This window comes from Pangasianodon hypophthalmus, chromosome 18 (genome assembly GCF_027358585.1).
Source record: "Pangasianodon hypophthalmus isolate fPanHyp1 chromosome 18, fPanHyp1.pri, whole genome shotgun sequence".
In the NCBI taxonomy this organism is placed as follows: Eukaryota; Metazoa; Chordata; class Actinopteri; order Siluriformes; family Pangasiidae; genus Pangasianodon; species Pangasianodon hypophthalmus.
The window spans coordinates 8644514-8656500 of record NC_069727.1 but is presented as its reverse complement, the minus strand read 5'-3'; the positions used below and the strand labels follow the sequence as shown (position 1 = coordinate 8656500).

Below are 11987 nucleotides of genomic sequence, written 5' to 3'. Positions count from 1 at the left end.
AAGCCCTCCAGGAAGAAAAGGTTAACTCCTTTGCTGTGTTGTTGCAGCAGGAACAGAACTCGGCAGAATGCTTGGCTGCTTAGCCCACTGGAATGAAACAGAAAACTATAAAGATTAGTCAAGGCGTGACCATGATTCTAGGTCATGATTCACTGAAAGTGCAGAGGCATATCTGAAAATATGTGGTTGCTTACCGATTAATTGTTGCTCCCACCAAACACAGGACAAATATGAGAGACCCATGGCAATAGGATACGCCGAAATGTCATACCTACTAAAACAACGAATGACTACAAATTTCCACTAGCTGACAAGTAATTGAAAAGGTTGTTGAGTATGTGTCTTTTCCATAGTTAAAAGCAAGAACCGATTAGGACATCTCTATTTTTAGGCGATTTTGTTAGTGCAATTAAATGCTGATAAGCAACAGCAAAGAACTCCATTTCAATTCAGGCTACAAATTATACCTCCAGCTTCAATGCTTCTTTAGGCTACACTATTAACGACAAAAATGAATAAACCAGTGACATACTATTACGCACACCTTCCACTATTTTAAAGCCATTAGACATTTAAACATGGAACAGTTAAGCAGGTGTGCATCAGGACTGAGATCTGTGGTGTAAATTACTTATTTGTTTATATGTTTGGAAATACTAAGCTCATTAGGAAATATTGCGGGTGGCATTGGTCAGAATTCTTTCTAGAATGGACATAAATGGGATAGCAGTATCTCTCCAACTAGACAACAGTGGCGACTAGTGAATTCAGTAATTGACTAGTCTATGCAAATAATGGGCCAGATTTAGTGCTCACATATTATTATTAATATTATACATATTATTAAATATTGTTTTATTAAATATTTTTATTGGCATAGTAGTATCAAAATAATTTACACTGCTGTTTTTCAGGCTTTACCCTGATGGTTTGAGTCAAAAAACTGTAATGTTTTTCAGGCTTTTCCCTGATCAATCGTTTTTTTATGCTCACATCTGCCTGTGCACTTTAACTTTTATGGAGATTTGTGGGCATCACTAAATGCAAATCAGCTATGCCTTGCACGCACTTGGTAATTTATGGGTGATTGGCATTCATCAACATACGCACGTACGAAGAAAATCAGGGTTTCTGAAACTTTGTAAATCAGGCGGACATATTTAGTTCGGTTTGGTTATGCAAACATTTACACACAGCTTTACTAAAATATTGATAAATGAGGCCCAGTGTGTGCTTTGCAGAGCACAATAAAGGCAGAATAGTCCACTGGGTAAATAAAGTGATGACACAGGCATACTTGTTAAGAGGCCTTGCAAGGAGCATCACTGTTGGACAGTTGTGAAGCAGCGACATGGTGCTGCACCATTCACCTTTGCCAGATTTTACAGTCTAAATGTTGCTTCATTGCATCCCATGTGCTCAGTGGTAGGTTTGGGTGATTCTTAACCTCGGCATTCTGAAGATAGAAAAGTATAAGCAACCGGAGGGATTCTTATCATCAACATTGAACAATTTCAACACCTTGAGCAATTCTTATCCTCACTGGAAAACAATATCACTGGGTCCCTGGAGGAGCCTGGCCTTGAGAGCCACCGCCACAGCCCAGATTTGATTCCCGGCCAGGAAACCAACCCTAGCCAGTGGGGTTGCACACGACAGTGCACTCCCAGTGCCAGTCCCAAGCCTGGATAAAATTGAGGAGGGCTGCATCAGGAAGGGCATCGGACGTAAAAACTGTGCCAAATCAAATATGTGGTCCAATGATCCACTGTAGTACTGTAGCATTTATGAATGAAGTCTGTTACTTTCTGGAGGTGTGTACTATCAGGACATGTTACAAACCTTCATGGTTACTTAGATATACCACGCAGTCACCACTAGTTCTGAAAGATCCCGTCCGGCTGGTCTGGGACAAAGGGAAGTAAAGCAGATCGTTACGTGTGTAACCATGGTTCCGTGAATAAGTGCTAGAGTGCCAGGTCACCTGGGTCACCACGTGTAGCCACTACAAATAGACTACAAATGGGGTCACAGTCACAGCAAGGAATGAAGCACATGAGAATGCTCCCCTAGTTCTGTAGGAAACGGCCCTCAACTTAGTCACTGTTTTTTGTTGGTATTTTTCCATTTTAAGACGTGGTTATTGGGTAAGGCATTGGGTCAGATCTTAAGACCGTGAGTTCAAATCCCACCAAACATCACCAAGCTGCCTCTGTTGGGTCCTTGAGCAAGGCCCTTTGGTCTCAGCTGTAAGTCACTTTGGATAAAAGCATCATCCAATCCAATCTGTGGTAAATGGTTATTTTGGCCTGAACAGAAAGGTGAAATATATTTGGCTTTTCATAGACAAAGAGATAAACAACTGTTGGAGGTATACAATTTTATTCAGTGTTCCAGAAAGGCACTAAAAATCAAAATGGGGAAAGAGTGATGAGATTTGGAAGAAAAGACACAAACAACTGATAAGACAGTTCCAAGAAAAACAGATGTACAGCACATTCCACACACATAACAGCACAGCAACACGCCGCTAGCTAAATTTTGAATGAACTGAAAGCTCGAGAGGAGTTGATTGGTTGGGGTAAAAGGCTTTCTTTTCTAGAACATACAGAATGGAAATCCAAACCCAGCATAGATTTCTTTTATTCTCCTAACGTAGCAATCAATACACAAACTGAAATCAGGTAATCATAACTTCAGCAGCATATGTTGTACTTTAAATAGGAAAGGACCTGAAAACATAGACGGCTAATCACACACATACACACACACACACGCGCACACACAGTGCTGGAGTGTTCAGGTGTGAGGAAAGAACTGGTCCCTGTGACGCCTCTTTGTTAACTGCAGAACCCCCCTCGCCTGCACTGCGTATGTTTCTTTGAGACTAGGGTTCCTCTCCCAATGCTGACCGGTCACAGTTCGTCTCTGTAGTAGCCCAGCTTGGCATATGACATCTCCTTCCGTAGCTGCATGACCTCCCAGAACATTTGTTCAGCTGAATAAAAGAAAAACATGCCACAGACATTGATCAAATGTTTATTGATTTGTGTGGAACACTACAATATAGTCCATTTTACATTACTACTCAAAAATGAATACAAAACTTTACTCTGCATATACTCGATATTTGAAAATAAACAATCACTGAAGCAATCAATTTGTTGATTGTTGATGTAGGAGCTATAACTGTTCTGAATGTGCTGTATGTACCTTATTTGTTTCATATACTGTATTTAGTATCCCATATGGCATATCAGCCTTTCATTTTCTTTCTTGCCCTCTCTCTCTCTCTCAAAAACCACAAAACCACATAAGACCAAGTGCTGCTCCATAGCTTACACTGCAGAAGTGTGTGTGTGCGTGGGTGTGTTGTCAGTTTAGCTCACCATCCTGCTGCTTGACCAATCCTTGGTGGATGTAGCGAATGTAGGTAAAGAAGTTACAGACAGAGGTGATCTAGGATAAGAAAGGAGAGGTAACTTGATTGCAACAACTAAAGCCTACATGAACATAACAGTACACCATTTTGTGTACTTTCATTTCCAACAGTTTCACCCTCTTCATCAGTCTGCTGCAATTCTTTATGTGTGCAATTGACATGCCTTGGGGACATTCTGGACATAAATGATTTCGCTTATGTGCAAAGGTTAAGTGAGATAAGCTGTAGTAAACAGACTACTGTTCACAATAGTGCAAAACACATGACATGAAATTAACCTGAAGACATTAGTTCACACACACACACACACACACACACACACACACACACACACACACACACACACACACACAAAAAAAAAAAAAAATACTTCTTGCAAAATTATCATGAAATAGTCTTCATCCGGCATTGTTCATGATGTATTGTTTAGGAGGTTTTAGTATGCCAGTACCCATCATAACGTGGTAAGTTTCTTGACAGGGATAGATTTTAAACATCAAGCAACCTGAATATATTTGTTTACTTCTCAATAAATCAAATACAAATGGTGAAAAACCAGCCTGATTCTTCTTTAAAGCTTCCTCTATATTCAAGGTTGTAGCCATAGCCATGTTCTACTTTTTACTTATTAATTAAGGGTGTGAATATGATAGACGTGTATGATATGATACAAAAGGCAAAAAAGTTAAACAAGTAACCATTCAATACACTTCAATTCACTACTGATCTGATTAGCTTCAGGTACAATCCTATAACACAGAGTTTAGTTAAATTTAACATGTACTGGTGTTATTCTAGTTTTCAATCTGTAAGGAACAACAATTTCAAACATTTCTTCACTGTCTTCATTTTGTCTGAGAATTAACACTACATACATTTTCTTTACTACATTAATTCTCTGTTCCGTATTCATTTTCTCCACAAATGTAATTTGCTTCATACAGTCGATACATGGATGCGCGTTTCACTAAAATGCTGCTGGCTTGATATTGTGTAACTGGGTTCCAGAGTAGCTATTGTGTCAAAATCCTCTACAGGGGCACATATCAGATTGCTTTAACCAGCTTGTCCAGATAGCAAGCGCTCAAAGAATTTTTTAACATTAGCGTCACCTGTTGCATCTTTAGCTGCAGCCTCCACTAACTTAAAGGTTAACCTTCAGAGGTCTATGCATATTTTACAAACAAAAACAACCAAACAAAAACTCTGAGACACACACAAATAATCAATAACCTTAGACAAAAATTCTACAGTGGTAGCTCTTGCATGATGTAGCCTAGCAGTGCCTCTTTCCTGCAAAAGAATGTCTACAAAGAAACTCAGACTTCAGAGAAGGGATAGGCTCAATACGAAATCTGAACAGTCTTTTTAACCATTTCTAATCTTCAAGCAAGAACAATGGGGAATTAAGAACATCTCTTTCTGAAAGAGAGGACAACAGGTTTGCAGCAATTTTCCAGAGATGATTGACTGAGGGACACTGCCAGAATACATGGACAAAGGTACCAATAACATGTGAGGAAGATTTAGAACACAAATTATCTTCTTTGCATATTTTTGTCTTTGTAACAGTCCATAAAAATACCCTTATTTCAAACAGACATGGTGTTTTCTATCAGTTTTCTTTTCAGCACACACAGATCGATGACACACAAAGACCTTTTGATGACAGACCAGACTTATAATTGGTATAGGGACAGTCTAACCAAAGTTTCTACTGAAAGCTGGGGGTCTTAAAAGTCAAGCAGCAAATAAATAAAAAATAGCTGGTTTACAATCCAATTTTTACTGCTAAAGTGTAAAGCTGATTTGCAATTGTAATTCTATTCTCGTGAGGCCACAGATATTGTCAAGAGTATAGTGACAAACAACCAGAAATATTTTAGGGGAAAAAAAAAACCCAAAGTACCCAGCTTGCTTAAATGTGCACGCCCTTTTATAATCGGGAATTTGGTTCATGTTCATGTGCTCAACCAATCACATTCAATCTCATGTTAAATACTAATTATCATACATTAAAGCGCAATTATCATTGCCATTAAAGTGACTGATTAACCCCAAATAAAGTACAGCTGTTCCTATAGGATTTTCCTGACATCTTCTTGGTAACACCCAACTGGAAAAGCCATGGGCTGCAAAGAGCTTACAAAGCAGGTATAGGACCTCATTGCTGAAAAATATCAATCAGGAGAGGGTCACAAAAAATTTCCAAGGCATTGGCTGGACCACGGAATGACAATAATACTAAGAACAGGACGTCCCTCCAAAATTGATGAGAAGACCAGGAGGAATTGGGTCAGGGAGTCTGCTAAGAGTCCTACAGCAATATTAATAGAATTGCAGCAATTTCTCACAAGTACTGGTTGCTCCCAACATGTGACAGTAATCTCCCGAATTCTTCATAAGATAAGTCTGGGCTATGGGGTAGGGTGGCATGACAGAAGCCAGAAAGAAAAAAAAAACATCCAAAGCTGGCTAAAGTTTGAAATAAATAAATAAATCATACAATCTCCCAAAACCATGTGGAATAATGTGTTATACTTTGATGAGACCAAAGTTGAACTTTTTTGCCATAAATACCAAAAGATATTTTGGCACCAAAAAAAAAAAAAAAGACAGCACATCACCAAAAGAATACCATCCCCATAGTGAAGCATGAAGGCGACACCATCATGCTTTGGTGCTGCTTTTGTTCAGCTGGAACTGGAGTTTTAATCAGGATGGAATAATGTTGTTGTAGTTCTTTCAGCTGCTCCCGTTAGGGGTCGCCACAGCAGATCATTGGTCCATCATTGGAATAATGAATAGCTCCAAATACTAGTCAATTTTGGCACAAAGCTTTAATCCTTCTGCTAAAACTCTTAAGATTTCACCTTTCAGCATGACAATGACCCAGCGACCAAAAGGTGCTTCAACTAACTATTAATTTAGGGGTGTGCACACTTATGCAACACTTTTTTTTTCCCTAAAATGATTTTTATTCTTTTTCACTGTAATTTATAGGTTGCAATTTCACAATATAGGCAGAAAAGATTCTGACATGACTCATCTTGGTTTCTTTTTTTTTTTACATCACAGAAACCTGCCATTTTAACAGGGGTGTGTAGACGTTTATATCCACCATATGGACATATTCATCTTTCAGTCATATCCAAATCAAAAATTAAAAGAAGTTTAACTTTCCATTTCAGGTGATGGGTAAGGCAGATATTGTTACTACTCAGCATTAGCTAACTGCACTCAGAGCACTGAGAGCTGCCTGTTATGAAAAGCAGCAGGTAAACACTCACCCGATACCGACAGAATGGAGACACGTAATAGTAGTTGCTGGAGTCCCCGAATTTGATTCTGTGCTTGCAGGTTTTAGTCTGGCCACTGAGGGCACACTTTCTGCAGATTGGAAAACATTTTCTTCAAATAAACATCCAAGAATCTGCTAACCGTTGACAGACAATATATAAATAATTAAGCAAATTAGTGTATACTGTTTATGCATTGGCCTACACTAGTAACACCAGCTAAACAGACCTGCCTCTTATAAAGAGAAAAGGAATGTGGGTTACTAAGCTAACAAGCAAGAGAGGCTGCATGGAGAATGAAGTGAGAGAGCGAGCGTGAGGGCGAGAGCGAGAGAGAGATAGAGAGAGAGAATGTACACTTACGTGACTATTTCAGACTTCCTGCCACTAGGGGGCGGCAAAAAAAGAAAGAAAGGAATAAAGAAACAGAAGAGATGGAAAACTGACAAACAGAAGCAGCAAAGCTGACATTTGATCAAACAGAAACTTATGGGGAAGGTGGGACAAATGTGGTGGAGTGAATCTTTATCCATCTTTTATAAATCACACTGTCCTTGTGCTTCTTTGTAGAATCATCAATCATTGTGGATGTGTTCTAAATATAAACTTAGTTAAAAAAAAAAAAAAAAGAAAAGATAGAAAAAAGGAAAAAAAAAGAATTGTTGTTCTATGTGAGAGCATTTTATTTCATGACTCTAATTTATCCGAGTATGTGGGTGTGTTAATTAAAGCCCTCTGTCTTGACTACACACAAATGATTCCTTTTCCCGAGTGGGTCAGAAAAGCTGAGATTCTCAATACTAACACATTTCTTTCTTTTATAAAACCACAGGTACATACCAAGCACTGTAAATACAATATACCAAGAATAATGTCAGCTCTCTTTTATATATATATATATATATATATATATATATATATATATATAACTTCTTTCTTACTTAACTTTCTTTGTTTACTTTATTTACTTACTTAACTTACTTAATTTACTTACTGACCTCTCTAAATTACATACTTTACATTTTCTAATTTCCTTCCTTACTTCACTTACTTTACATACTTTATTTATTCACTTAACTTTCTAACTTACTTTACATACAGTACTGTGCAAAAGTCTTGGGCACCCTATTTTTTTTTTAGTACAAACTTTGTTATAGATTTTTATTTGATGACTTTTATATACTACATTATTGATTCAGTACAAAAATATTTTAGATTTCCAAACATTAGTTTTCCAGCACAAAATTAAATGTTACAGAAAAATGTTTGTATGTCAGTAAAGAAAGCAGCAGATTCCATAAGAGACACTTTTCAGACAAAAAAACATAATGAAGGCTGCTGGGTTTCGCTGCAGAAATAACAAGCTAATGTGACAGTCAAAAAACTCCCCAGAGGAACTGTGGCTGCTTCTGCAAGATGCTCAGTAACACTTACAGCTAATTTCCTTATAAAACTGCACACACTGTACCTGAGACTACTATTTTTTTTTTTTAAAAGGGAAGGATCGTCACACCAAATATTGACTTTGTTTCATTTATTACTGTTTACTGCTCTTTATAGTATTTTTTAAATGTAGAAACATTTAGTTTCATTATTTTTGAAGGTATCTTTGCTCTACAGCATTTCTTTGCATGTGCCTATGACTTTTGCACAGTACTGTACTTTACCTACCTGCTGTGCTTATTTAACTTTCCTCCTTAACTTTCTTACTACCTTAACTTCTTTACTTCACTTACTCAACTTTCTAACTTACCTACTTACTTTGCTTACTTTCTTTTCTTATATACTTTAGGTACTTAATTTACTTATTTTACTTACTTTTAATTAGTTAATTAACATATGTATTTATTCATTCATTTATTTAGTCATTTATTTGTTTATTAAAAAGGCCAATCATCAGTCCTCTTCACAGCATGCCTGCTGTTGTTGGGTAGGAAGCATGTGATTGGCATTACTCACTTGGGCCCTCCACACTCCACGGCTGAGGCTTTGACTACTGGCAGCGGCTGGAATCCCACTGGCTCCACACTCAGTGTGTTTCTCTCCACAGCCTCCAGGATCGCTGAGCCCAGCTATAAAAACAAAAATGTTTCAATAAATTTCATTATTCTCATATGTCAGTTTCTTGGTGCATATCATTTTATATAAATTGCTTTTCTATATGCCATCTTCATTTTTATCTTCCTATACAAAATTATAGAAATCTGAGGCTGCAGTGGGCACAGGCTCACTGAAACTGACCAGACTGGAAAAAGACCAGGCCATATTTTTCCAGATTCAACTACCCAGTTGAGTCTGTGCCCACTGTAGCCTCAGATTACTGTACTTGGCTGACACTAGTGGAACCTGATGTGGTCTTCTCCTCTTGTAACCCACCCACCTCAATGTTTGAAGTGTTCTGAGATACTTTTCTGTTCCCATGCTTGTAAAGAGTGTTTAATTGAGTTACTATGGCCTTCCTGCCAGCCTGAACCTCTCTCACTCACAAGGTTTGTACACTCTAGAGATTAGACAATGATGTGTTTGAATATCCCAGGAGATCAGCAGTTTGTGAAATATTCAAATCAGCCAAATCACATTTTTTCCTCAATTCTGATGTTTGATATCAACATTAAATGAAGCTCCTCATATATATATATATATATATATATATATATATATATATATATATATATATATATATATATATATATGTAGTTATACACACTTATTGTTAAGTTGTCAGGAAGAAATAAGCTCATATGTAAAACGAATTCTCCCTTCCAGCCTAGGGTATAACTCATGCAAATCTGATGGCACAGGCAATCATACTACACCCACCAGGTTCCAACAAAACATCATGTCACATTTACTCACGGAAGTTCAGGTGTCTAGTTAATGTTTTCCTAAATGTGCCCAAGGTGTGCAATTTACACTGTAGCAGGCCCAAATATTTCCTTTACATTTATCACGGTACATATTAACATACCATGAGAACACTACAATTAGCGTTCGTATTAAGAGCTGCTCTGTATACACGAAACGATGGTAAAACAGAAAAGCAGTAATTTATTAGTAATTAATCTAATATTCTGTATTTGGCCTTAACACATTAGCGACACAGTCCATAAGAATGAAAATCATGTCTCTAAGACCAACAGGATGACAAAGGAGCTTTATTATTTAAGGTGGGTGCACACACCTCACTCTTGCAGAACGTGAGACACGGGTAAATGTCCTCTCTGTAGATTCGGTCCAAGAAAGAGCAACTCCTTTCCAAAGTGGGTTCCTCCTTCCATGCCTTAAACTCACTGAACAGAATGGAATCCACCTACACGAGCAAGCAGTAACAGTTTAAAAAATAACTAAAAAAAAAATCGCTCTACCATCAACCAGATGTGTACTGTGCAAAATTACAAGTAGTGTGGTATACAGTTTAGGGTTTAAGGCAATTTTTTAATCTATTATTGATAACATTAACAAACAGTTAACAATTAATGACTGAAACACAAGGCAGCACACAAGGCCTATAACAAAGAAAATACAAAACATATTTTTTCTCCTCAAATATACTCTTCACTTTATTGAGACTTAAAAAAAAAAAAAAAAACCTAAACAAATTCACTGAGGTCTAACTTCAACTTAACATGCATACTCTAATCTGCGCTCACCAGCTTGTAGCTTTAGTTAATTGAAAAAGCATTGCGGGAGAAACATCAGAAAAGTCTTGTGATGAAATAAGCCAAAGAGCAAATCCATAGATATAATGGTTATTATTTGAGAAAATAGGCATGTCAGTGTGTGCAGCCTGATTATGTCGGGATTTTTTTTTTCTTTCGGTATTTGCTGGATGAGAGAAGAAAATTCGCTGGTGACTAATGCCTCAGCAGTCTCCTGAACCTGAATCTGTCTGCTGGGTAACTCCAAATATCTGCATTTCCAGAGCTCGTGAGCTAGTGATTTGTCTCTGCGCCTCTGAACATTTTGGCCAAATGACTCTTGTGTCATTTGATATGAGAAATATACACTATACGACCAAAGGTTTGTGGTCACCTGACCATCACACCCGTATGTGGTTCCTCCTCAAACTGTCCACAAAGTTAGAAGCACACAATTGTACAGAATGTCTTTGTATACTGTAGCATTACAATTTCCCTTCACTGGAACTAAGAGGCCCAAACGTGTTCCAGCATGACAATGCGCCTGTGCACAAAGCGAGCTCCATGAAGACATGGTTTGCCAAGTTTGGAGTGGAAGAACTCGAGTGTCCTGCACAGAGTCCTGACCTCAATCCCACTGAACACCTTTGAGATGAACTGGAACACTGACTGCACCCCAGACCTCCTCAACGGACATCAGTGCCTGACCTCACTAATGCTCTTGTAGCTGAATGATCACAAATCCCCACAGCCACGCTCCAAAATCTAGTGAAACGCCTTCCCAGAAGAGTGGAGGATATTATAACAGCAAAGGGGGATTAAATCTGGAACATGATGTTCAACAAGCACATATCGCTGCGATGGGCAGGTGTCCACAAACTTCTGGCCATATAATGTATGATGAGTGTGCAGAGAGTATAAAAAATTGAACAGGTTTCTTGCCTCCTTGCAGTCACGTATGATGGGCTGGGGAACGCTGAGCTCCTGCTGGCTGCCCAGCATAGCGCTACTGGTGCTCTTGTTGCGCACGTGGCCTTTCTTAAATGGCACCTTGGAGCCCGATGGCAGCTCCTTACATGGTGACGTAGGAGACGTGGACAGAACAAGAGTTTTCAGTGCAGCCACCTCGGCCTGGAGAACATCAATCTGTAAAGAGGTGGAGAAAAGCAGAGGAAAGGAGGGAGGAGGGATAAAAGATGGCACTTGTTCATAATTTATCTTATTATTATCATCTGTACTGATGTTCAATTAGTTTAGTAGAAATTTAGTAGTAGTAGTTTAGTAGTATATTTTGTCATGAATCCAATGGTTTATCACGTTTAATCATGTTTTTAATAACATGAGCATCACAAAGGTCAACTAGATTTAAACTAGTCTATAATAGCCTACAATATTTAAGGAGTATTAAATTGTATTAGCTGCAAATCTTATTTAATTAATTAAATCTTAATTAAATCTGTTCATTAGACAGTTTATTTTTCCAGATGCAGTTTTGTGAAAAGAAGGCTTGCACTGAGCAATCTATTCACAGAAGCAACTCTCATAACCCTGAAGTATTTGACACAACAACTTCTCTGACGCCATGAAAAAAGTTTCTATGCGCTCAAG

The 11987-nt window shown here is 38.0% G+C and overlaps 1 protein-coding gene across 4 annotated transcripts in view; it reads right to left on the bottom strand.

Annotated features, from left to right (window-relative positions):
* Nucleotides 1-2365: 2365 nt before the first annotated feature.
* rab3ip (RAB3A interacting protein (rabin3)) overlaps nucleotides 2366-11987 on the bottom strand; it is a 28143-nt gene continuing 18521 nt past the window's right edge. For 2 of the 4 annotated variants that reach the window (XM_026923637.3, XM_026923639.3), the window contains 7 exons: nucleotides 11322-11525; nucleotides 9923-10051; nucleotides 8701-8813; nucleotides 7105-7128; nucleotides 6733-6832; nucleotides 3390-3459; nucleotides 2366-2998 (listed from right to left, as the gene is read on the bottom strand). In XM_026923637.3, the coding sequence (XP_026779438.1) occupies nucleotides 2916-2998; nucleotides 3390-3459; nucleotides 6733-6832; nucleotides 7105-7128; nucleotides 8701-8813; nucleotides 9923-10051; nucleotides 11322-11525 (723 nt within the window). In that variant the 3' untranslated portion in view covers nucleotides 2366-2915. The remainder of the gene's footprint in view (nucleotides 2999-3389; nucleotides 3460-6732; nucleotides 6833-7104; nucleotides 7129-8700; nucleotides 8814-9922; nucleotides 10052-11321; nucleotides 11526-11987) is intronic. The other 2 variants (XM_026923638.3, XM_034313361.2) reach the window with 2 other exon arrangements.